Genomic DNA, 25,459 nt, shown 5'->3' with positions numbered 1-25,459 from the left:
AATCTAGCAAAAAGCAAGCAGAGCCTCCTACCTGAACTCCTCACGTCACCCTGGCCATTCTTTTAAGTTGCTACTTTTCTTCAACCACCACCAGTGAGACTTTCCCCATTGGATATTATTTAGAATTATGAATGAGTTCACAAGAAAATATGTACATCATTTGAACATGCTTTCCCAGGCCATACCATCAAATTTCATGTAATCTATTTAAAAAACAAATAATAGTTATTTCTAAAAGGTTATTTCTAAAAGGTTATTTCTGGCATCTTATTCTCATCTCAGCACTTTAAAAAATTCTTTTTCACAGAGCCCTCTCACCCAGGACGTGGCCTCTCCTACAGCAAGGAGTGCTGCCCCAGAACCTGTACCTCTGAATTACAGCTCGCTCACGCTAGCCCTCCTAAATCCTGTCCTCTTCTTGCTGCTTGTGCCAACCCTCTAATGCAGAACAGTACTGAAACGCGAGGAGACAACTTGGGAGACATAAGAAGTCTCAAGAGAGTTTAAGAAATTTTGTATCAAACATAATTGGGCTAAAATATCCAGCTCCAGTTCCAGGGCAAGACAATTTGAGAGGAAGAACGAGAAAAAAGACAAGAGAAAATGCCTTTTTTCCCTCCCAAAAGAGAACCAAGATTAGTAATTGTAGATGATTTGACTAACAACTAAATACATTTTCTGCTGAAGAATAGATTTGTCCCTTCTACCTACTTTCCATGAGGTTCCGGAGGACGGAAGATACCCCCCCCCCCCCCAGAGGTGAAAGTCAGACACGGAATTACGAAGTAAACTTGGTGCTGCTAGGAACTAGCTCTGAATGAGTTGGGTAATATATGCTTATATTCCTGAGGAACAAATGTTTTCCTTGGCACGGGAAGAGGGAGATGGTTAGTTGACTAAATTCCCAGGACGTGCAAAGCTTACACTTGACACGTCTTTTAATCCTTGGCACATGAATCTGTGGCTAATTCAAAAAGTCCCAGAAATCTCAGGCAGGTGGGTTTCTTGGAAGGACACATAATATGATATTCAGCTTCAGGGTGGTGATAATTTTGGAGGTTTCCTATTTGCCACTGAAGCCAAGTTCTAATAATTTAACCTCTGAAGACTTCTGGGTATCTGATAGAGGATTCAGAATCACCTGCACCATTTCATACCACTGGGGTCACAAACCTGTAACTCTTTATAGTAGAAATGCCATCCTTCATTATAAGCATTAAAATGAACTCCAGATCACATTTTAATGTAGAAATTTTGATATCGAAAAGGAAAGGCGAGTATTCTCTGATCAGATAATTTTGAGACCAGCTGAACCTATAAAACATTACGGTCAAGTCGTTAAAATTATACCTTGTATCTCATGGACTATAAATGATGTAAATCTTTGTACTTCACAACTATTCACCCGAGAGTCTCCATTTCATTCTCGTCATTTTTAAAGAAACCACCTCTTCTTTCTTTCACCCCAAGAGAAACCTGATTGCAACTGGAACCTGTGTGGGAGGTCGACGTCCTAGCAACTAATTGGATCCTCTTAAAGGTTGGATTTTATGTCTGACCTATTTAGAAATCTGAGAAACTTCTCTTTGAAAAGCGGCATCTCAAATCTTAATTTTTAAGTGTCAAGTATTGCTCATAGTCAAGGTCAAATGAGTGGATAGTTTGGCACTAGATGCAACATAATTCTTAGAGAACACTTTCTCTTAAGCTTAAATTTAATTCACATGCTAACGATTTTTAAAGCTTTAAGCCCCTACACATGTAAAATAAAGACTACATTTTGGTCAAGTTACATTTTAAGTGACACCTAGAAATAGTCCACATGTTAAATATAAAGGTCTATAGTGACATTTATTAAAGGCTGGACTAATTTCATGGATATGACTGTAATTTTTCCCCTCTAGTCTTCTATGGCAAAAGCCACTGACATCCTGCCCATGGGCTGAACCTGCCCCCCACCCCCACTTTGCTTTTGTACATAAAGTTTTATTGGAGCACTGCCAAGCCCATTTGTCTGCGTGTTGCTTGCGGCAGCTTTCACATCACAATTACAGCTGAGCTGTGGCAACACAGACTGTGTGGCCCTCAGAGCTGAAAACATTTTCTATCTGGCCTTGTACAGAAAAAGGTTTCCTCAACCTTGATTTGTGGTTTGTAGAAATTGACCAGTCCAAGTCTCATAAACGGGTCTCTTCAAACCAATATATTATAGTAAAATCCCAGTGAGTAAAATTTTCAAGTAGAATAAAAAATTTTATTCATCTACCAGTTTTCTTGTTTGGTTTCACACTAGAGGTTCTCTGAATGTGGATTTAGCTCCAACCCGACTTGGAATGTTTTTTTGACAAAGACTGAGGACAAGAGAGCCCACTCCACGGTCAATGACGTGTGCCTTCGCTCTGCCAGCAGGTGACCGCACTGGTGATGCCCACTCTGCAGCCCCACTGTGCTTTCTGTCTCCTTCTGAGAGGTGGCGCATACCCTGTCTCAACCTTCACGGGAGGCTTCGTTGCACAGGAAACAATGACAATGTCTCAAATGTCCTTTGTCAAGAAAAGATCTTCCCCTCTTGGCCAAATAATGTGTCAAAAAATTTCTGTTAGAACAGTCCCTAAGGTTTCATCTCTGGATTGGTTATCTTTGAACTTGCTTCTTAAATGGAAGTGAAATAAATGTACTCTTGTGCAATTTGGTTCTGTGGGATTTAGAAGTGTTAGGAGGCTCACTAAAATTAACTGTATTAGAAATTATGATATCTCCAAGAAATCACCGATCAGTGAAAAGAAGTCAGTATTTCACAAGTCCCTACCTAACTGTCCCCATTTGAAAATCAGGGGACAGACACAAGAGTATATCCACAAATAGAAAAAAAGCACCGAGATCCTGATAAAAAAAGTAATCAGAGTGGGCAGTAAAAGTTGTTCTTCAGGGTAAGTCAAAGTCAGAGACTTGTAGGAAGAAGCAGAAAGGGAGGGAATTCTCCCCACAGCCCCAGCAGAGCCCTGTGAAAGGCACAGGAGTAGAAATGAAGAAGCTGAGGCTGGCAGTCTCAAGCACAGAGACGGCCACAAACATCAGTATCTGTTATTGGGGCCGCTCTGGAACGGGGGCAGTGTGACAAATGGTAAACTTCCGTGCAACCAAGAGGACGTGGACTTTAGTGTGATGATAAGAAGCACCATGGTTCTTTGATGAGAGGTGTCTTGGTAAAAACAGTGTGTGTGGCAAATAGTATGCTAGAGTTTAGAACAGAAAAGCCAACTGAGAAGTAGTAATAGAGTATCTTTCACACACACACACACACACACACACACACACACACACACCCCCCACAAAGCTCCTTACAACATTTTTCTATTAATTCCGAAGAGTAACGACTTCTCCGCTGGGTGGACAATAGCGAGACTGATGTTATAAAGGTGAGAACATTACAACCAATAATTCTTGTGTGTTCCCTGGGCTGCTAACCAAGGCATGAATGAAATAACTATGTTGCCCTCCTTCCCCTTATTTATTTTGCACCTGGTCTTAGTGTCTCATTTTTGTTTTAACCATATCACAGTAGCTATTTCCTAAAGCAGACAATTCCATACAGTATAACTGGGTAGAAGAAATAACACAATTTGTTCTTTGGGGGGAAATTCGAGGGAGTAAAAAAAATGGAATGTCACCACTGGCCTGACTTCTTATAAATGATACAAGCTGAATATTAAATTATTTACCCGCTGCCCATGTACTGTGTCGCTTCTCAGACCTAAACAAATCTCCTAAGTAAACCACGCCGTTCCAGTTTTCTTTGTTATTTTATAGACATGTGTGTATGTGTATTTTTCTGTGCTGACAGCACAGACGTGGAAAAAGCCTGATAAAACCCAGTCCTGTATTTTATGTGGCAGAAGGAACCCAGTAAACACAAACAGAGCCGAGCACTTCCTTTTGCTGACAACCGTATGATTTCCCCTTAATGCACTGTTTAGAATAGCCAGGCATTACGTGTCATCTCCCATTATCCTATGCACAGAACCAGTACCACACAGCTGTGGCTTTTCTTTCCAACAACCAATCAAGAAGAATACATAGAAGATTCACGGGCCGGTGAAACCTGTCAAGACTGACAGCCCAGAGCCCAAGAGCCCAGTTTATGGACAGAACAGGTGTGTGGCCAGGCAGCTGGGGCAAAACCTCCCCTCCACCTTTCTCAGCTTCCTGCCTTTGCAGGCTCCCCCTGGGTTGGTAGGGAGAGCAGCTTTGGGAGAACCTTCTTTTTTCAAGGCTGTTTCCTTCTTCCAAAGACTGGCTGGCTGGCTCTCAAGACTGCAAGCATTTGACAACTGTAAATAGCAGTGAGCATGTCAACTCATTTTATTCACATCCCTCACTGGGGAATCAGAAAGCCAAGGACACACTGGTGATTTCCCTGGTTTTATGGATCTCTACTCCCCTCCCGCCCAGGCCTGCAACACATTTTTGGTTCTTGTGTTCACAGTGTCCTGGCATCTGCAGTGTGGGAAACCTTAACTGAGAGCCAATAGCCCCACAGCTTCTCTCTATTAAAATGTGCAATTGGGTTTCACAGGCGTGCTTCAAACACCATTCTAGGCGTGATTTACAGGCTACTGTCTAGCCCCACAGCTGTTTTTTTTCACCTCCACCCCCAGACTTAGTCGTTTATAGGAATCCACCACTTAGCTCCCTAGTACATAGTCTTCTCGTTTTTGACCTCTGCCATCACTCTTTTGCATCCAAAACCGTGGAAGACCTATCGTAAGGACTCAAGAAAATACTTACTGAATGAATAAGCTATTTGATGCCTTCTTTCTGCTTACCCTACCCTCTAATTAAGTGTTTTTCTTCCATCAAATTAAATGAATCACTTTAAGCCATTGATATTAGTTATTTGTATGTGTTAAAAACAGCACAGGCCTCCCTACATAGTTGCCATCCAGGGCTTTCACGGTCACTATGTTCTTGCTTTAGAAGAAAAAATATCACTTCTATATATTGCAGGTTCTTTCCTGTGGCTGAATAAAGACAGACTATCTGTGTTATGCAGAGAGTTATTCAGTATCATATCTTCATGATTCTGTGACCACCACCCCCAGGATCCTAGCCTCGTCTGGCTTCCAAGAATCTGAAATCAGCCCCCAAAAGGCCAAGTCTCAGGCTTAGGGCTGTGATTAGGTCAGATGGAGGCACTGATACTATCTTCTAAACATTTGACTGTAAGCTGTGGGAGGAACAGAATAGCACTAGGACTCTCTTCTGAGTTTTCTGTTACAATATAGCTCTTGGTACAGAGTATAGACTCAGGAAGTTGACTGAACTTAACTCTTCTTAGCCTTTGCTCAGGAAGACGATCCATGCAATGACTGGCCTGTGGGCTTCCCTTATTCTGTGACTGAGACCCACTTTTCTAGACAGAAGGACAAAGGAAAATGAAGGTATAACACTAAGAGAAATGTCCCAGGTAAAGTCTTTGCTGGAAATGGTGTTTGGATGGATCAATTTCACCCCAATGGCTCCACAGGTGTAGCTTGCATTTCAGATGAAAGCAATTCATTAAAAATCATGGTTGGTAGTAAAGATCTGAAAATTCACATCAAATTATAATTTGCCCTTTGCTGCAACATAATCTTTTCCAATGCACACAATCTCAAGGTGCAAACGGGACATCTTCTGTACTCTTTCACATGTACTCTCCCCCACTCCTAGCTTTGAGACTGTAAAGTCCTGGAAAACAACGACGTAGGCTTCCTCCCACATTTTAAACTAATACACAACAGTTCAGGAGATAGTGCGCTCACTTCATCACAAGCTGTAGTCATAACAACAGACCCTCTTTGTTAAACAGAAGTCCTTTTAGACAGGAATATCAGTAAGAAGCTACGGAGTGTAAGGCTAGTGTTTAATGATTTGCAGAGGAAAGGCCACCAAGTTCTGCCCCTGAATAAAGGCAGCTGTTACTTTCAGGACTTACCTTTCCTTCCCTTCCTACAGTTGTCTTCTTGTGGCCCTCATGAATAAAGATCACTCCTCAGGGGGTGGGATGGGATGGGAGTAAGAGACAGAAAACTGTACTTGAAAAATAATTAAATTTAAAAAAAAGATCACTCCTTTACTCCTTTGATAATCTGATAATTAGACCATGTTGACATGTTAGCCTGTCAGATTTTCAGGTTACCTAAAGAGTCAACATTTTAAAACTCTTATATTAAAAATAACCCAAAACTCATGATCCTGATAAAAGGTCCTCAAGGCCAGAATTTCAATCAAAGGATGAGAATCACAGAAACGAAATGACCACTTGTTAAATACCTACCATGTGTCAGATGTTGTATTAGGCCATTCACCTAATTCTCATCAGTGTATGTTTTCTCATTAATCTCTCAAGGTAAAGAGTTATCTTTATCCAATTTTATATGCGAGTACAAGAAGCTAAGATTGCCCAGGAATATAAAACTGGCATTGAGAGAAGATTTGAAGCCACACCCATGTTCCAAGAGCCCACAAATTTTTTTTCTAGTCCACTAAGCTCCCCTCAAGACCGTACTAGCAGACATTGGGAGACAGCCTGTTCCCTGACCTGGGAAATAGACTGGTGTAATCAAAACACTTCTGTTTCTTGATGTGATCAAAACAATGAACGATCCACTCGCTCACTAGGCCACACCTGTAATGAACTCATTCTCTCTCTCTCCCTGCCCCATCTTCTGTTATACTGCCAACGAGGAGACCCCCTCGATGGCTTCCTGTATTTATTCTGAGACCCTAAAGCTGGGCAGTTCAACCCCCTCCCCAAATGATCCTTTCTCAACATCCTTCAGGTACTAAAAAAACCAATGCAATACCCCTAAATTATCTTGTGACCCAATAGGACATATTTGCCCCACCCATTCACCTTTTCCATTCCTACTCTGAATTCTGCTATTCATTTACATATCTCACACCCCAAACACTTCGAAGCACATACACATTTTTAAGAACAAGACAGAATGCAAATACGTAAACAAAGAAACGTCTGCTATGCCATCCTCCTTCTTGCTTGCAGTGGAAGAATCCAGCATTATCCCACCCCACACATTGTGCACTTCCCACAAGCAACGCTGCTCACACACCTTGGCACCAAACACTTTGCCCTTAGAGTTCGCGACACCATCCAACTCCGATTTCTATACTGCTTCAACCTTTCCATGTTTCTTCCTTCACTTGAACCACCATGTTTTTGCCTAAGATTTTCCTCCAGAAAGAATGGTTGGCAACTAATCCCAACCCGCCTCAACCCGAGTGGTTCATTTTGGCTGGGCAACCCATTTTACCATTGGAGTCTTCCACTTCTTCGGCCGGGGTAGCTTTTTGGGAGGCGTGGTGGGAGTGTGAGGACAGAAGACTGACAATTCGTGGCCTGGGGAGGGTCAGGGCTTTTCCGTGGACCTTGAGGGAGTGTTCCTTTAACTGGCTGATTGTCATGGTGGAAAATGAGCACCAAGAACACTTGTAGGCATGTTCACCTGGAAGATGGGGGCAAGGGACAAACGGAACAAGAGGAAAGGAGGGCAGAAGGGGGTGGAAAAGAAAACAACATGGTTAATTCACTCTACAGAAGAGCTTCTCAAGCTTTGGGACCTGAGAACCCTCATAGACCAACCGCCTGCCTGTCCCCACAGCCACAGCACTCCTCTGGGACTGACACTCTTTGAGGAGCTCCATAATCAGGTGACCTGGTTCCTTTTCATTCCACGCTCTACTTACTGGAGGAGCCTGTGGGCTGTCCCCCGCAGGGAGCGAAACAAAATGTCTGTGATACCTCCATCAAAAAGGCTCCCCATCTCTCTTGCCCCCTCTCTGTACTAGAAACAACCAACTCAGTTTTCATTCCAGATTGCCTTTATACCAGTGACAGAAAATAACACACTCAATTCTTTTCCCAAGGGTCTATCGGTGGCTTCCTAGCACAAAGTCACTCAGTGCAAGTCTACTGTGCTGGTCTCCTTCTTTACTTCCTTGCTAACTGTACACCTCAGTTCCATGCATCCTATAGTGATTTGGGGGAGAGGAGGGGGAGGGGAGAGGAGGGGGAAGGGAGAGGAGGGAAGGGGGTGGTTTGGGCCAGCTCACAAACCTGAGCATAAAAGCCCATTTCCCTATGTAGTCAATAATACAGAAATGTGTAAAAAAAAGTCATTTTTTAATTAAGAAAGACAGGTATGTATATGTGTGTGTGTGTGTGTATCTCCACTTCTTTCTTTTAAAAAGATTTTATTTATTTATATCTAGAGAGAGGGGAAGGGAGAGAAACATCAATGTACGGTTGCCTCTTATACACCCCCTCACCCCCCAATGGGGACCTGTCCCTCAACCCAGCATGTTCCCTGACTGGCGATTGAACCGGCAACCCTTGGGTTCACAGGCCAATGCTCCATCCACTGAGCTACATCAGCTGGGGCTGCACTTTTTTCAATAAACAGGATATTTCAGTTAAAATAAACATTTTTCTTCTTTTAATTATTTTTATACCCCTGAAATACAACACAAATCACTATGACTAGATTAAATTACAGTATGATTCACCTTTGCCCTAAGTCAGTTTTTCAATTAATTACATTTTAAGAATCAAGGGCATGACATGAGCCTACTTATGTTGTTGTGTTGCCCTGGTACAACCAACTTGAAAAGGCATTTTGCTTTTTATAATAATCGGCTTAGGTTGGTCACGTCTGCAATGCAGTGATTCCACTTCTGAGAGTTTATATTAAGGAAACATCCTTTGATACACAGAAAGCTTTATTTGGAAATAAGCATTTATTTATGCTTGAAAAAGAAACAAAACCACCTAAATTTCAAGCCATAGGGAAATGATTAAGTAAATGTGGGCCTATCTTCTTGATGAATTATCATTTTCTTAAAGAGTTTATAATAAACTCAGAAAAATAAAACACTCAGAGAAATACATAGGAAGGCATAATATATTTTAGATTAAATTATAATCACAATTGTTAAAAATAATCACAGAGGAAACGGTTGAAAGGAAAGACCATCAAATGGTAACAACAGTGGTCTTCAGATAATAAGATTATGGATGATAGACTATATTTCTTCCATTTTTAAACTCTCTCTAACCAACAAGTATTTTTAACATTTACTTTTAAGGGGAAATTTAAAAAACCAGGAGAGCCCTGGCCCTGGCTCAGTGGACTGAGCACTGGCCTGCAAACTCAAAGGTCATCGGTTCGGTTCCTGGTCAGGGCACACGTCTGGGTTATACGCCAAGTCCCCAGTTGGGGGCATGTAAGAGGCAACCCATTGATGTTTCTCTCTTTCTCCCTCCCTTCCCCTCTTTCTAAAAATAAATAAACAAATCTTTAAAATAAATTTAAAAAAAAAACAGAGGAGAGAAAGGAGATGGAAGCAGAGGTATAAAAGCAGAAGAAAGGCAGTTAGGAAAATTCTATGGGATAATGACACTGGCTGAGGGCAGAGCTGATGGTACCAACAGTCTGATGGTCTAGGGTTTAGTAAGTGAGGCAGGAATTGGAAGATGAACCTCTGCCCTCCTTGGCCAGGTGAGCATGTTACCTCCCTGCCACTACATGGTTTCACACCCCAAGTTCTGCCTAAAGCCTCCTTCCCACCACTGATGACCCGGAGTGCTGTGTCTCCAAGAAAGTCTTGAAACTAACCTTGAGCTTTCCCACATGCCACAGCCCAAGGCAGAACAGAAATTCAAAGTCAGAGGATCCAAACAAGACACTTGTTGGTAGTCACCCCAACCATTACCTAGGAGTTACAGGATAATGCTGGGCCATGAGCAATGGGATTTACTAATATTATAAATATTAGTTGTGTATACATGTTTACATATCATATACTTATGTATTACAAATACAGGGTGGGGCAAAAGTAGGTTTACAGTTGTTCATTTGGAAGATACTACAATAACATTAACACAAGATTAAAATGTTTCACGTACCCATGACTGTAAACCTACTTTTGTCCCACCGCAGAATATATAATAACACCACTCTTCTGATTCCGTTCTTCAATTTTTTAAATCCGAGCCTGGCTATACGAATTTAGTGGTTATAAGTAGCCCAACTTGAAAGAGAATTCAAATCCAGGTTATTTGGTTCATCTATACAATTTTTTACCCTTTGAAAAAAGGCTTTTAAACAAATCCATCTACAAGAAATACTATGAGTCAAGAGTCCTTTGGAAAATGCACTGGCTTTCTCTAAGCCAAGCCACTGTCAGTGGCTAAGGGCCATTCCTGGACACCAAGGTCCCAAGGCCAGAGAGAGCTGAATTATATTTCTCTCTCTCTCTCTGGGTGCTGCCTTCTCTCCAGCCAATGAGCACAGAAGGCCAGTCTGCTTGGGCAGCTCCAAGAACATACAAGTTAGCTCAGTGCCCTGGAGCCAGTGCGCAGCCTCTGGCATTCTTTCAAAGCCCTTCCCACAGGCCAAATCCTTTACCCAACTCCAACTGTGCAAAATGCTTTTGACAAGGCTGGGGCCTATGGGAAAAAACACCAGGATGGTGTCTCAGCTGAATAATTTACAATAGACAGTTAGAAAAGAATGGCCCAACCCCTAAAGCCTCTTACTCTATGAACTCTACTGGAATTTTCCTGGAGGTATAAAAATATTCACAGAGAAAAGCCCATTTGGCTAATCTCCCTGCCCCACTCCCTAAGCCCAGTGGAGCCTAGGGCATCTGGAAGACTTCAGTAGTTTTACTCCATTAAGCCAGTTCAACAGGACCCAACACTCAGAAGATAGTGGACACAAGATCATATTTCCACAGGGGTTGGAGAGATGGCAAAAGTGAGGGAAGGCCTGAGGTTCTGAGTGGTTTTTATAACCACACAAGAGAAGCTAATAAATGAGAAGAATTGTAGCTGCTTGCAAATTTTCAAACTAGGATCTAAATACTTTAGCCGAGGAAACTCAGGGAGATTTGACTCGTAAGAGAATCTGACAGTACAGCCAGGTACTCTGAGGCCTCACTTCCCCAAATCCCTTTCTGTTTGATGTCAGTTCCTCTGAGGTTGTCCAAACCTCTGGGCAGGCCGCTGGCCGCTGTTGAGCTGCGGGTTCTGAAAATGACTGAGAAAATCATGGAAAAGCCCCCATTCCCCCCCACTGCCTCTCCTACATCATGAAGCCTTTCTCTCTTGTTTGAGTTCTGATTATCTACCTGTAGGCATCCTCTATCATATGCAAAGTAGAGAAGAGCAGAAAAGAGAGGGAGGCCGCATCTTGCCAGTGACAAGGATGTGTTTGTCCTGGAGTCAAATTCTTAGTGAATGACCTATATGGCTTTGAGCAGTTCACATCATTCCGAGTCTCTGTATCCTCATCTGAAACTGAGGGTGACAACAACACCTACCTGTTAGGATTGTCATCAGGATTAAATATGAGGGGGACTCAAAACAACTGGAATTTATTTATAAACAATTTTGTATTTATTCTTACATATTTCAACTTTAGTCAGCATCAAAATACTCTCCATTTGATGCAATGAACCTATGGAGACGTTTTCTCCCTAGTTCAGAAGTTTTTGAACTTGTTGATTTTGATGTCTTTTAATGTTTCTGCCATTTTTTGTTTCAACTCTTCCACATTGGCAAACCGTTCCCCTTTGAGGACTTTTTATTCATCAGGGAAACAAAAAAAAAAGTCACTTGTGGTAAGACTGGGTGAACAGGGAGGACGGGGCACAGGGGTCAAGCTATTTATTGTCAAAAACCGCTGAACACTCAGTGCTGTGTGGGCAGGTGTGCTCACAAATCACCCATCATGAAATGGGCAAACGTGTTGAAAAAAGTCTTCAAAAGTAAATTCACTGACGCTGAATGCAGCGTCTCACAACAATGCCAGCTGGTATACACTGATGTGGATGGGTTCCAATTCCAGACAAAAGATGAGAAGTGATCAAAGTCATTTCTTATTTTGTGTCTGCAAAGTATCTAAGGCATCACATGAGAAATCTTACTATGCGCCTTGAATTCTCTGTTCCTTTGAACTTCCTCAAGATTATAACGTTATTTTAGTTGGGGACTGTCTTTAGTGGATGTAACAATTCAAATATTTCCATTACATAGGCCAGGAAATTTAGCAGTTTTTCTTAACAAAGGCTGTTAGTAACCTGAATCAACTATGACATGGGTGACGTGCCTGTAGTATTATTTTGGCTTTGGGTGATTTCTCAACTTTTCTTTAGTAGGTTAAAACAAAACTAGACACGCAACCATCTCAAGAATGACTTATTCTCATTTGTTGGACAAAAGACTTTTAATGAAGACCACTGGATGGATTTCAAACCCCGAAAACGTGTGTCACGAATACCAACTCACCAGCATGAGCTTTGAGTATATGTGTTTTCAGCCGGCTGTTATAGGAGGACTTGAAGGAGCAGAGTTTGCACCGGAATGGTTTATGGTGTCCATGGTGGGTTTGCATATGGCGATCCAAACTTGATGTAGAAGGAAGAAAAAAGGAAGAAAAAAAAAAACCAACAGGGTTAAAAATTGTATACAACATTTTTTCATTGCCCTTTTCTAGAACTCCCATTTCTAAGCTGTTCAAAGTCATTTTGTTACTTCCCAATGATCATAAATAAGTAAAAGACCAAGAGTTGTATGTACTCGAAAAGGAGGGGAAGCTAAGGGAAGGAAGAGATAGCACTTGCGTAGGGAAGGGAGGTTTCAAAGCGGCTGAATTACTTGCAACAAGCTGTCTCCAAAGTCTTCGTAAATATGCAGGTGTGTTTACAGGAAGGCATGTGATACCATGATGTTTGCTGCACATTAATCTTCCAGGGGCAACTTATAAGGATGTCATTTAATTAGAATGCATTCCTAGTATTTCACAATTACTAGTTTAAAAAAGTAATAAATATACACAACAAGGTGTGGGATGAGTGTATCACTGCCCCAGAGAACTAGATTCCATTCTGAATGACTCATCTGGGAACGGTACTGTTCACCATCTAAACACGCTCTGTGCTCCTGAGTTCCACGGCAGCACTTTCGATTGCCTCCGGACATCTTCCTCTGGATGCCCTTAGCTGCCTTAAACTCCACCCGCCCTGACCAGACCCATCAGTTTTTCTTTTTCTCCAAAACAAACTCTCCCTTTCACTTCCTTGTTTCTATAAAGGGCACTAGCATTCTTTCAGCCAACCAGACTGAACTCTGCCATGTGTACTCCACCTTGTCACTCGTCCCTTATACTAAGTCAATTTTTCCAAATCAGGCAGACCCCAGTTCCCTCCCAAAGTTCTACCCTCAGTTCTCAGATCAGCTACTATTGTGGCCTCCTAATTGGTATCCCCCATCTTTTTTTTTTTTTTTTTTTTTGTCAACTCAAGAGCATGAGCCTGGGATCAAATCCTAGCTATGGCTTATAAGCAGTGTGGCCCTGGGGAAGTTATATCTATAAGCTCTTTATGCTAAAAGCCTCAAGTATTCTTATATAAAATAGAGATAATATTAGGACCACACCTCAGAGGGCTGTTGGAGATTCTATATCAAAGTTCCTAGTACATAGTGAGGCTCAATAAATAGTTAGCACTTATGATGACTTGACTCTTCTGAGTCTTCTTTTACCAGTAATGTAAATTATAAAGTACTAATTCCACATTCAAAGACTCCAAACATGGTCTCTGCTCAAGCACCCAGACTTTCTCTTCAGCGTCCCTTTATGTATAACGTACAGATTGGCCAAACCGGAACACCAGCTGAGCTCCTGTGGGCCTTACACTCCCTTCCCCAGGGTTGTACTCTCGTCTTTCCCCCCACGGCACATGCCTGTTCCAAATGATTCAAGCCTGATCTTCCTACTTTAAGACTTAACTCAAATGCTCCCTGCTCTATGAAACCTTCTTGATTCTTCCCAAGTGATGTAAAATTTCCCCTCTTTGACCCTTCATAGCATTTTATTAACCTATATTTTTAAAGGCATGCACCTTCATATCCTAAGTAATTTGTGCGCTGGCTTTATTTATCACCCAAGTAGACTCTAAATTTCCTTAGAACACTGACCATGTCCTATTCATCTTTACTTTCCCCCGAAGCCTCCAGCACAGCACCTAGCACAAGGGCATATTCATTTATTCATAATGATGTATTGAGGGTCTACTGTGTGTCAGAAAATGCGATGGATTCTGTTAAAAAAAAATACTCATTGCATTGATGAGAACTGCATAAGTTTTATACCAGCACTCAGATCTGACAACAAAGATCGGATATTAGGCTCTGAATAATGTTAGTTTGTACCCACCCCAACCTCTGCAGAAGCAGTGCCTCCTTTTGCCTTTCCATATCCACTAACTAGCACTTTGTCTTTTTAGAGAGGCAAACAGCCCATCATTTATTTTCAATTATCACAAAAATAAGCAGCATGTCAGTCTTACAATTAATTAGTCACCTTCATCGAAGACCATGGAGCACATTATCAAACATTTATCTCTCTTACACATTTGACAGAGAAAGGCAGCAAAAGGTTGTTCCTTCTCAGAACCATTCCTCTTCTCCTTACCCCGAAAAGCCTTACACAAAACCCCAAATTTATAGTTTCCAAGCTGTGATGAACAGCAGGAAGCTCTCTCTTCTCAACCACCCTGAACTCCTCCTTGGCATCCATCAACTTATCTACCCTTCAAGGTCTTTTTTAAAATATCAAACAATGATTCTTTGGTCACATGGGTTAATAGTCCTAATTTTACCTCCTAGCCACTCAATTTCCCAAATGGAACTTACTCTTCAAATGATGATTAGGTTTTGGATGAACGTCTGACAGATCTACCAATAAACTTAATGACTCTTTGGTCTTTCTTTGTGTAAATCAAAGCAAATACCTCCCAAACTGTCATTTTTGAAAAATGCCAGCATGAAGTCAAATCTCGTATCAACCAAGCAATCACCTGTTCTTAGCCCCACTTGACAGATGAGGTAACCGAGGTTCAAGGTAACAACCAAATAAATAGCAAGCGAGAACCATGAGCAGTGCTTGTTGGTTTCAGGGTGGTTCCTTGGATTACTGGGTTATAGAAAGAATCATTCTATCTCCCCTTGAGTGAGTCCTCCAAGCCTCTCCTGCTCTTATTTAGCTGCCTTCCGCTATGACACCTCCTCCCAGACACCACCTGTGACCACTCGAGAGCACTTACTTGTGCCTGAAAGCAGAAACAAAGGAGCAATACTGGCAGCTGTACTTGTCCTCGCGGGTAAACATGGCCAGGGCCAGGTGGCTCCTCTCATGAGAACGCAGCCCCTGCATGGACATCAGGACTCGGTCACATTGACTACAATGGTATCCCCCCGGCCGGGTTTCATCCTCCAACATTCCATCAAGCAAGCAGTGTTCACCATCCACCCGGTCCACCAAGGCGCCACTGGCATCTTTAGCTGCTTCCAATCCATCCAGGAACAAGTGGGAAGAAGGGTCTTCAGCCTCCTGCTAAGAGAACCACACACACACACATGCCCCACCAACAAAATAAATATCCACTGCCATTTGCCCCAGCGTTTCTCCTCTCCCTTCATTCTCCCACACTCATCAGCAGTTCCTGACAGAGCTTCCTTCCCTGCCTCTCCAGCTCCCTCTAGAGGGAGGGCAAACCGGACAGCCATTCGTCACGCAGGCCAACACATCCACACACAGGGTGAGAGAGGGGTTCTCCTACTTTGAAGACGATTCATTCCTTTATTTCCCATCTTTAGAAAAAGAAAATTCCAACTGCAATCCCACCTAAACTGACATAAATCAGGGTTAGGGTTTTGGCTCAGAGAAAACGAGGGACAGGGAAAGAGGAAGGGAAACACCCCAAGTAGCTTGCTCCCCCTTGAGAAATAAAGGAAAAATGAAAGATCCCGTTCTCGGCGCCCCCGCCCCCACTCAGCCCCACCCTGCAGACGGTGACATGACTTCACCCTTTGCGTAAAGGGTTGCTGTGTAATCAATTCAAAATACTAAGAAACAGCCTGGTTTTCAGCCACTCAGGTTTCAGGGTGGTTCCATGGATTATTGGGTTATAGGAAGAATCATTCTGTCTCCCCTTGAGTGAGTCCAAGGCTGGGCCACACCGCCACGGCAGGGAAGAAGCTGACCAGTGCTGCCCCGGGGTGCCACTGCTCTGCCGACAGCCAGGAAGCTTCAGTCTTCAAAGGAGCAAGGCAGAAGCTTTACCTCCATGCCACACTGGCAACACAGGACAAAAATCAAGCAGGGCCGATGCCAAAAACATATTCACGTAGCCAGAAAGAAAGAGCAGGACCCTGAGCTAACTCCTCTGCTCAGAAATGACAAGCGCTTAGCCGTATCCTGGAAGGCAGGGATGGTGTCGAGGTTATCGAAACAGTGGCTGCTATTAGGATTATGAAGTTCAAAACAGGTGGCCTGTTTGTCAGTAACATACAGGGAGGAAGGATGCAAGACAAATCAGGTCGACAGGCTCTCAGGGCCAACTGTGACTTAAGGCTTTTAGTTTTAGATTTAATGCCTCTTCCGCTCCTCAGAGGACTCAGGATAAGAGGTAAAAGGCAGGTTCTCCTGGGCTCTCTATATCTCCAGCCCGATGAGAAAGAACAGTAAGAAGTCAGGCAGTGGGAGGAGCTGAAGATGATGGGAACAGAACCCACTTGATTCCGCTCAAGAGCTCGGGCCACTTGGAAGAGCAAACACCTAATGGCACTAGACGCAGAAGAGAAGGGGGACCTAACGCCTCCTGTACCAAGAGGCCCGGATCTTCTGCATCCACCAAACTATCCACGTGGAAGGGAACCAGATGGAAACACAACCAGGTCGAAACACGAGAGATGAGGGAGCTCCAACCTGCAAAGAAATCAGAACAAGCCAGACCAATCCAAGGATAACTCAGGAATGCGCACACTCTGGGACGCCCTTTCCTGAGCCGCTTGGAGCAACAGGGTTAATGAGTAGCTCGGATGGCTCACACACAAGAACGCTCATCCAGACCTTCCCAGTTCTCACCTTCACAGAGGACACGGCTGGGACACTGCCGTACTGGACGTGCTTTCGGAGGTGATTGCAGATGGCTCGGAGCGTTGGGTGCACTTCTACACAGAATTTACACTTGTAGCCCACCACCTTCCTCTCCTTGATCTTTGGCACCTCTTCTAAGTGACCAAAAGGCTGGTAAAATACAGTGGTAGCCATCAGTACTCCGAGCCCTCCCTCAATGGCCGGCATTTATTCTTGTAGCTTACTAGCAGATTTTATTTTAAAGCAGGTTAGCAGGTTAAAAACCAAGGGAGATATACGTGAGGATTTTTACATAACGAATGCGTCAGAGTTGTGGCACACTGCCTACTGTGCAGAGTCTCTGGAACCCGAGTACGTTACGACTTGTGAGAAGATTTCTGTGCAGAAGCCTCATCGTCACTGCCACCAAGTTATCTGGTTTGCAAATCAATTTCAACTACACGCAGGTGAACGTTGCATAGCTACGCCATTAGTGAGCTTCTTGACACACACACAAAATTCTACTCCTTGAGATGTTAGGTTCACGTAGCAACATTGCAGACCGAGACATGGCTGAGGAGCACTAATGAGACCAAGAGACAGCCCACAACTGCCTTAGGAAAGAGAGCGAGCTTCGTCATGGACCTGGGCCTCGGATAAATCTACTTGGCAGAACAAAATACAGAGAAATCACCCCCAACCCTCCCCTGGGGAGCCTCGGGAGGAGTGAGAGGGAGGGGCACAGGACCGTGGAGAAGAGTAAGCACAGAACGGGGATAATCAAGCTCGAAATGTTTAACTGACTTATTGAGCTCTCTGGCAAGCTAAGTCACTAGGAAGCCTGTAGCAGGTTGGCTGGCAACGAAGAAGTGCGTGTGGGCACCAGTGCTGAGAGGCCTCCTGGGGGAAGGGAAATCAAAACATATCCTTACCCTCTCTTGTTTGAAATCTGCAAAAGCACCATCTGCATATTTCTGCTTGCTCAAAAGCTGTTTCCTCCTCTCCTGACGTTTGGCACGCTTCTGGAATTCCTCATTGTGAATGTTCAAGTGTGAGGTCAGCTCCGCTGTGCTTTGCAGTTTGCTATCACAATGCTTACACTGGTAGGCGGAGTTCTGCAAGCGGGGGCCATTGCTCAGGATGACAAAGTCCCTCTTCAGGTCCCGGCTGTGGTGGTCAGTATAATGCATGCACAGCAGCTCGGCTGTGCTGAAGGAGAGCTTGAAGCATTTGATGCAGCGGAACGGGAGCCACTCAATCTCCTGAGCTTCACCTCCTTCCACCTCGGTTTTCTCAAAGCTGCCTCTCTCCTCTTCTTCCAGCAGCATTGGCTTCTCGTGCTCATCAGCGTAGACAGCGGTGAAGTAGCCCCCCAGCTTGCTGGCATGCTGCTTCTTGGGGAACACCCCCGGGTGGCGCTTCATGTAATGGGACACGATGCCCTTCTTGCTAAAGGACTGGAAAGAGCACAGGGAGCACTTTTTCTTTTCCACTGCCCGCCGGAGTTCCTCGCTGAGCTGCGGGGAGTCATCCTTGGGTGGGGACGGGATGATGACCTTGTTGGGCTTGTCGCTGATGGTCCTGGAGGCTGCCAGGCAGTGGGTGTAATATGCATCAATATCGTGGCGCTTCTGGTAGTGGGCTGCCAGTCCTTTGCGGATGGGGTTGGTGTAGGCACACAGGGCACACTTGAAGAGGTTGTTCTTGCCCTCGGGCTGGGCTCGGACGTTGTTGTGCTTGATGCGGTAGTGCCTGGCGATACCCTTCCTCGTGGAGCAGAAGTACTTGCAGAGCTGGCACCGGAACACAGTGTGGGAGACCAAGTGCGAGGTAGAGAAGTGAGAAGTGGACACGGCCTCCTCTCCCACCTCCTCCTCAGTGATGGAGACTTGGGAGGGACTCACTTCAGTGGTTATCTCGGGCTCAAGGGAGACTGGCAGCTTCGGGGGCGACTGGGAAAAGACATCAAATTCAGGCTGATTGTGGTACTTCTCATAGTGGATTTTAAGCTTCTCCAAAGTGCCGTGAGTGTACGGACACAGTTTGCAGCGGTAGGCGCCGTACCCTTGCTTGAAGATCCTGCTCGTCTCTTCCACATCATTCTGGGCGATGTCGGCAGATTGCTCCACGTCATGCACAAAGTCCTCAGCGGTCACCTTGATGGACGGGTGTCGCTTCTGGTAGTGGGTCAGGACGCCATGGATGCGGGTGTTGATGTATGGGCAGTGCCTGCACTTGTAGACAGCGCCCGGGTTGATGTCGATGTCCTGGGCAAAGTCAGCAGCCTTCACTTTCATGCCGGGGTGCTTCTTCCCATAATGGGTAAGAAGGCCATGCAGGTTGTTATACTCGGACTGGCACACTGTGCACTGGTATGGGGTGGAGGAGATGGCGGGGTTGGCCGAAGACAGCTGGATGCTTTTCTCTGGGGAAAGCCTCACATCCTCGGGACATTCAGCTTCCTGTTCGGGAAGTGGGGTGGGCATACTGTTTTCACAATTCACGGGGCCCACCAAGTCTTCAGATGAAGGGATGGGGTTCTCAATATCTTTCTCCTTGATGATATCCAGCAGCACGGACTCATCACCATTCATGGCCCAGGGGTGGAACGCTTGGTAGTGATTGGTGATGTCCCAGATGGAGATGGCTTCAAAAACACAGTCTCGACATCTGTAGGTTTTGGCTTCCGCTGGCATCATGAGAGAGGGAGGGGATGGGTCTGGCCCAGCCCAGAGTTTGGTAGCCATGTACGTATAGTCCACATAATGCTCTGGGTGTCTCCTTTGGTAATGCAGGAGCAAGCCACTGGGCTCTGTGTGGGAATAGATGCACCACTCACAGTGGTAGCCAGCTTCTATCAAGCCATCTAGAAATGCCCACCTCATGATGGATGTGACCGTGGCCTTCAGGGCAGGGTGGTCTTTCTTGGTATGCTTCCTCAGTGCATAGAAGTAGGGGGAGGTATACGAGCACTGCCTACACTTGAGCGCTCGCAGTTTAGTTTTGTCCCGCTCCATAGTAGAGGGGGCGACAAGCATGCAACTGGCAGGCTTCTGGTTACGGTCGCAGAGGCTTCGGATGGTGGCTGTGTGCTGCCGGATCACATCGGCATTGGCCTTGAAGTCTCGGTGTTTCTTCTGATAATGAATAAGTACGCCTTTGACCGTCCGGTTCCCATAATCACAGTGCTGGCAAAAGAACATCTCATTCTCCACAGGGGGGACATCTCTTTCGGAGCTGCTTCGGTTCAGCTGTTGCATGGGGGCGGGTGGCCGAGGGGAGCCTTGAGGCCCCTCAGCCCCTCTCGTCACTGCAGCTGTGGGAGGAGCCTGTCTGATATATTTGGCAGTAACCTTTATTTCTGGGTGTCTTTTCTGGTAGTGGACAAGCACTCCCACAACTGACCGATTGCTGTAGGAACAGTGTTTGCAGTAGTAAAGCTCAGTACTGAGGTCTGGTGGTGGGGGTGGTGGGGGGGGTGGGGAACCCATGTTGGACATTTTGGGAGACATTGGAGCACCCACCTCAAATGATAATTGAGAAAGGGCAGAGCCCCTGTCCACAGACACCATTCGCATGGTTTTCTGGATCCTAAAGTAGGAAGCCTTTTCTTCAGGGTGTTTCTTCTGATAATGAACCAAGACAGAATGCATGTTGGGGCTCGCGAATGAGCAAACATCACAGTCGTAAACAACCACGGTGTTAACAGAGGGGTCCTTCTGATTTTCACATTCTGGAGTAAAGGTCTTTGAAGGAGTGTTTTTATTAAACATTGCTGGCATACCGCCACTATGAGACACGGGAGTGGACGTCACCATGTTCTTGGGTGCCGAATTCAGAATCTCCCTCAGCGTCTGGGATTCCGTGTTCAGCCCTTCCTGCTGCTCCACAACATAGCTGGAAAATATCATCGCGTTGTTAATCTTCACCGTGGGATGCATTCTTTGGTAGTGTGGCATCAGGCTTCTAACATTCGGGCTCGTGTAGGAACAAAACCGACAACGGTAGATCAGGTCCGAATGGTCAAAGTTGAGGACATTCATGGCTTCTGGGTGGTGTTCACCATAATGCTGCTGAAGGTCTTCGAAGTTGGTGTAATCAATGTAGCATTCCAGGCACCTGTACACCGCACTGTGATCGTTGGGGTCCAAGATGTACCTAAAGCTGAATTTAATGTACGGGTGCATTCGCTGATAGTGGGTACTGACGCTCCGGGCAGATTTGTTGTTAAAGTCACAGTGTTTGCAATAATAAAGCCTCCCAGAGTCACTAAAGTCTGTATTTTCACTATTGTGCTCAGTTCCATAGATAGGAGTCTGTGTGTTCAGCAGAGCAGTGTTGGGAACTTGGTGATCTTTCAAGTTTGTCGAGGAGCCATAATAATCCTCTTCATCTTCAGAAAGAGTGAGCTCAATCTCAGCCCCATTGGTGGTATTGTAATCATGGGTAACATTTCTGAAGTTGGGCTCCTTCTGGGGCTCACTGGCTTCTCTTGCCCAAATTTGTTGGGCTGCAAAGGGATTGGGCACCTCCATGACTGGCTCTATGGGCTCTTCTTCTCGGTCCAACTCGACCTCTATCTCCACTTCATTGTCTTCCTCTTCCTCCTCATCATCCTCAACATTAATCACCACATCTTCCTGCTGTTTGGTTTGGTTAATTTTGCTCTGCAGGTTGCTTGCAATCTCATCAATCCTAGTCCTCTTCTTTACAGGTGATAAATCAAGAGGAAAGTCATTAGCGAGCTTCCTAGAGGCCTTAGCTACAAAATTGTTCTTGGAGGACAACCCAAGAATTGAGGTCTGACTTTTCTTCACAGTGTTGCTGGAAGAGAGGTGGCTGTCTGTCTCACTTTCCAATGGTAGGCTGGAGGGCTGCCCCTCAAATTTTGGCAAGTTGTCGCAGAACGAGTGTTTGTGCTGCTGATGGACTCTTAGCCCTTTCAGAGTGGTGGTGGAGTAATTACACATGGTGCATTTGTAAGGGTGCAGAGGTGGGGCTTGCATGGAGGGCTGTGGCTGCTGCGTCGGTGGGGGTTGGGGCTGGGGTGGCAACTGATGTGGTGGCTGTAGCTGCGGTGGCTGAGGCTGTGACGGAGGTGGTGGTAGTGGGGGTGGTGGTGGCGGTGGCTGTTGCTGCTGCAAGGGATCCAGCATGACTCCTGACTTCCTCCCATTGATGCTTGAACTCTCATAAGACACTACACCTTCATTCAGTGGGGAAGAAATGCTTTCACTCTGGGAATTCATTGCATCCCAATCAGATGCTGTACCCGTGTGACACTGTTTGTGAGCCCCCAGTTTTAATGAGCTCTTACAAGTAAACGGACATTCGTCACATTTGTAGACAGCTGTCTTTCCAGATAAGTGAATGTTTTCTATGTGACGGGAGATACTACGTCGATGCATGGTGAGGAAAGGACAAAAGGGGCACTGGAACCTGTTCATAAATCTTCTAAAGGGAATCCCTTTGGTCTCCAATAATTTGTTGCCATCTGAGCCCATCAACTGCTCAGCAGACATGCCTGATGTCTGGTGATCTATAGCATTGAAACCGTTCTCACTGTCTATTTCATTTAGCTCTTCATCAGAGCTAGAGTCATTCAGCATACTGTTAGTTTCTAGGTCGGCAGAAGAATTGGTCATGTCAGCCATTCCATAACGGGATCTCTCTGCTAAGTTAACAAGGCCAGAATTGTGAGGTGACTTCGGCTTCATCTGAGAGTAAGACATGGATGAAAACTTGGAAGCTGAAGAATTGGGTCTCATGATGGAGTTGCTGATGGAGCCCCTAAAGTTGGAGATGTTCGCATTGGGTACCTCCCGGGTTGCAGCATTCATGGACAGATAGCTAGAGTTGGAAGTGGGGCTGGGGGCGTTCTTATTCTGCACATCAGGTAGATTCGTTCCTTCCTGCTGCTGTCTGAGACTGGAAAGGATCTTGACCATACTGCGGTGCTTCTTCATCATGTGGTCACACCAGCGTTCTCGGCGAGGGGTCTGGTAGGTGCACCACTCACAGCAAAAGTTGCCTCGAGACTTGGTCAAAGGCTTGACCATAGATTCTAAGATGCTGCGCTCCACAACCTCTGCAGGCAGTTCCTTGCAGGGGTCCTGCAGGGACAAGGGTGGGACCACAGGGTCTGGCATGGGAGCAGGGACAGGAGGAGGAGCAGCGATCTCCTTCAAATTATTTTTGTGATACATCTTCTGATGCTTCATTATTCTCGCCCTCCTAGGTGACTTGTATGTGCAAAACTGACAAGAGAAGACTTTCCCAAATCCCTCATGCATCATGATATTATAATTTAAGGATCCTGGAACAGGGGGTCCTGCCGCACTCCCTTCAGCTTGAGCCCCGTGGACCTTCCTAGTGTGTTCGATGAGGAGGTTTTTTGACCTGAAGTAGCGTACACAGAACTTGCATTGAAAAAACTTGTTTGTTGGTTTGGGATTAGGGGCAACATGCTGACCATAATATCCTGGGCTGTGGCCATAATAACTTCCAGACCCCAATGCAGTTGCATTTTGACCTAAAGAGAAAGCATAAAGTAAGTGGGACAAGAAAAGCAAAGCAAAAGAGAATTTAAAAATTCAATCATGCAAATCATTTTTTCTTTTCAATTATTCTTCATTAATAAGCATCACACTCAAAAGGCCTAACAGCTCAAGATAAGGCCCTGAGAACATTTACAAAGCATTAATAAACATACACATGTTGCTTCTCATAGACATAAGATGAGGGTGTTCAACTGTAGGTACAATTCCCATCATCTCCATTAATGTGTCATATAGCTACAGAAGCACACATTTCACCAACTGCAGTATCTATTCTAGAATGTTTAGAGATACTACCTTGCTTTCCAAATGGAAAGGAAACTAAGCGTAGTAAGGAAGACAAAAGAACAATGACCTAGGATACTAAGGAAGAGGAACATGATGCCCAAACAGGAGCCACATATATCAAGAACCACGGCCACCAGCTCAAAATACACGAGAGTGATGAAATGTATCAGATATGCTGAGTTGAGTCCAGCTTTACCTGATAAATCCTCTGCAATTGCAAATTCATCTTTTATAGAAGAAAACTCCACCTCAGTCTGATTACTGGCATTCATGGACCCAGATCGTGCCTCATTAGCATTGTCTTCGGCAACATCAGTTGGCTGCAGAAATGCCGTGTGGACATCCTGAATGTGTGCCTTGAGATCTTCATAAGATGGAGCTCTGAAGTCACAGCCATCACACTGAAGCACCTCCATGATCCGGGTCTACCCTCTCACATTAGGGACCTGTGGTGGAAGTCAGAACAAAACATTTTAAGGAATGCAGTACACCCACACCCCAAGTGGATGGGGCTGGAAGGCACTGATGGAAAATATTCTAACATTGCCAGATTTCCCTTACTAAACTGCACCACCTGGAACACTGGCCAAAGGAGGGCAATCAGACATAATGGAGACGTTGCCCTTGACTTTGTAACTTCAAAGAGGGGGGGGGGGGAGAAACTAAACAGATAAATTTTTATTGGCTTGATATAAATATATCCTCAAATGCCATTTGTCAAGGAAACTTCCAAAGTTTCAGTAGTTTCTGAAGTTCTTGACCGAATTCAGATTTGTTGGTAAGTTAATTCTGACTTTGGTTCTTTCTGACTTGGACCCATTTTCCATTTTTGAATTAGAATCCTCTCAGAAGTACAGAGGATGTCCAACCAGAAGAAAAAATTTCAATCTTTACTTGACTGATGTTTTATCACTAAATTGTGAATCAGTATTGAATCTCAAATAGAAGAGAGGATTTTCATTGTACTTTTACTATTTTAATCTTAATAATTTAAAAAATTTTTAAAATAATTTTATTATTTTAATTTACTATCTTAACTAATACTGGGGTATACCTCTTTCCCCTCTTCCCCAAGCACTTTAGTTGGCTTATTTTTTCATGAGCTAAATGTTTATTTGCTTTTTACTACCCACCAATTATAACCTAACAGCTTCTCCAATCTAATTAGGTCATAAACTATTTCTCATGAGGTTCTCAAACAATTAACTTTAAGATGATAATCCAGTTTCCTGTTTAAAGTTGCATCTTCACACTTCAATGTACACGAAGGCAACAGAAACTTGATGTCTTGAAGGGGGGCTTTGCCTATTTCTCTCCCTTACAGATGTGAAGTGCACATTTGGACCAAAACAAAAAACTGTGAACTTGATGATGCAGAATAAAGAAAAATGTGCCCAGCTAACTTCATTCTGCTATTTACTATGGGCTAGATATATAAAGATAGTTCCACACTATTCAATGGAGAGTCCATTAAGAAGTTAAAACTGTGGAAGGTACAGTCCTTTCTATCGTAATATATATTCTTAGTTGAGATACCCACATGTTACCATAGCGAGTGAGTTACTTCACTGAACTCATTCACTGCAAACTCTCCTGAGTCATTACAACCTAGAACCAGCTATCCAAGAACTA

At 44.5% G+C, this 25,459-nt stretch overlaps 1 protein-coding gene across 8 annotated transcripts in view; it reads right to left on the bottom strand.

Annotated features, from left to right (window-relative positions):
• Positions 1–25,459, bottom strand: part of ZNF462 (zinc finger protein 462) — a 134,904-nt gene that overhangs the window by 58,251 nt on the left and 51,194 nt on the right. For 5 of the 8 annotated variants that reach the window (XR_005064995.1, XR_005064996.1, XM_037036066.1 and 2 more), the window contains 6 exons: positions 24,024–24,273; positions 17,915–23,514; positions 16,992–17,153; positions 15,169–15,458; positions 12,353–12,471; positions 7,317–7,508 (listed from right to left, as the gene is read on the bottom strand). Coding sequence is in view for 6 of the 8 variants with exons in the window: in XM_037036066.1 (XP_036891961.1) it covers positions 7,317–7,508; positions 12,353–12,471; positions 15,169–15,458; positions 16,992–17,153; positions 17,915–23,514; positions 24,024–24,243 (6,583 nt within the window). In the remaining 2 variants the exon portion in view is untranslated. The remainder of the gene's footprint in view (positions 1–7,316; positions 7,509–12,352; positions 12,472–15,168; positions 15,459–16,991; positions 17,154–17,914; positions 23,515–24,023; positions 24,274–25,459) is intronic. The other 3 variants (XM_037036068.1, XM_037036069.1, XM_037036070.1) reach the window with 3 other exon arrangements.

This window comes from Sturnira hondurensis, unplaced genomic scaffold (genome assembly GCF_014824575.4).
Source record: "Sturnira hondurensis isolate 20B ecotype Veracruz unplaced genomic scaffold, ASM1482457v3 Scaffold0022566, whole genome shotgun sequence".
Classification (NCBI taxonomy): domain Eukaryota; kingdom Metazoa; phylum Chordata; class Mammalia; order Chiroptera; family Phyllostomidae; genus Sturnira; species Sturnira hondurensis.
Note: the sequence above shows the minus strand (reverse complement) of the source record. Positions and strands in the feature narration are given on the sequence as shown.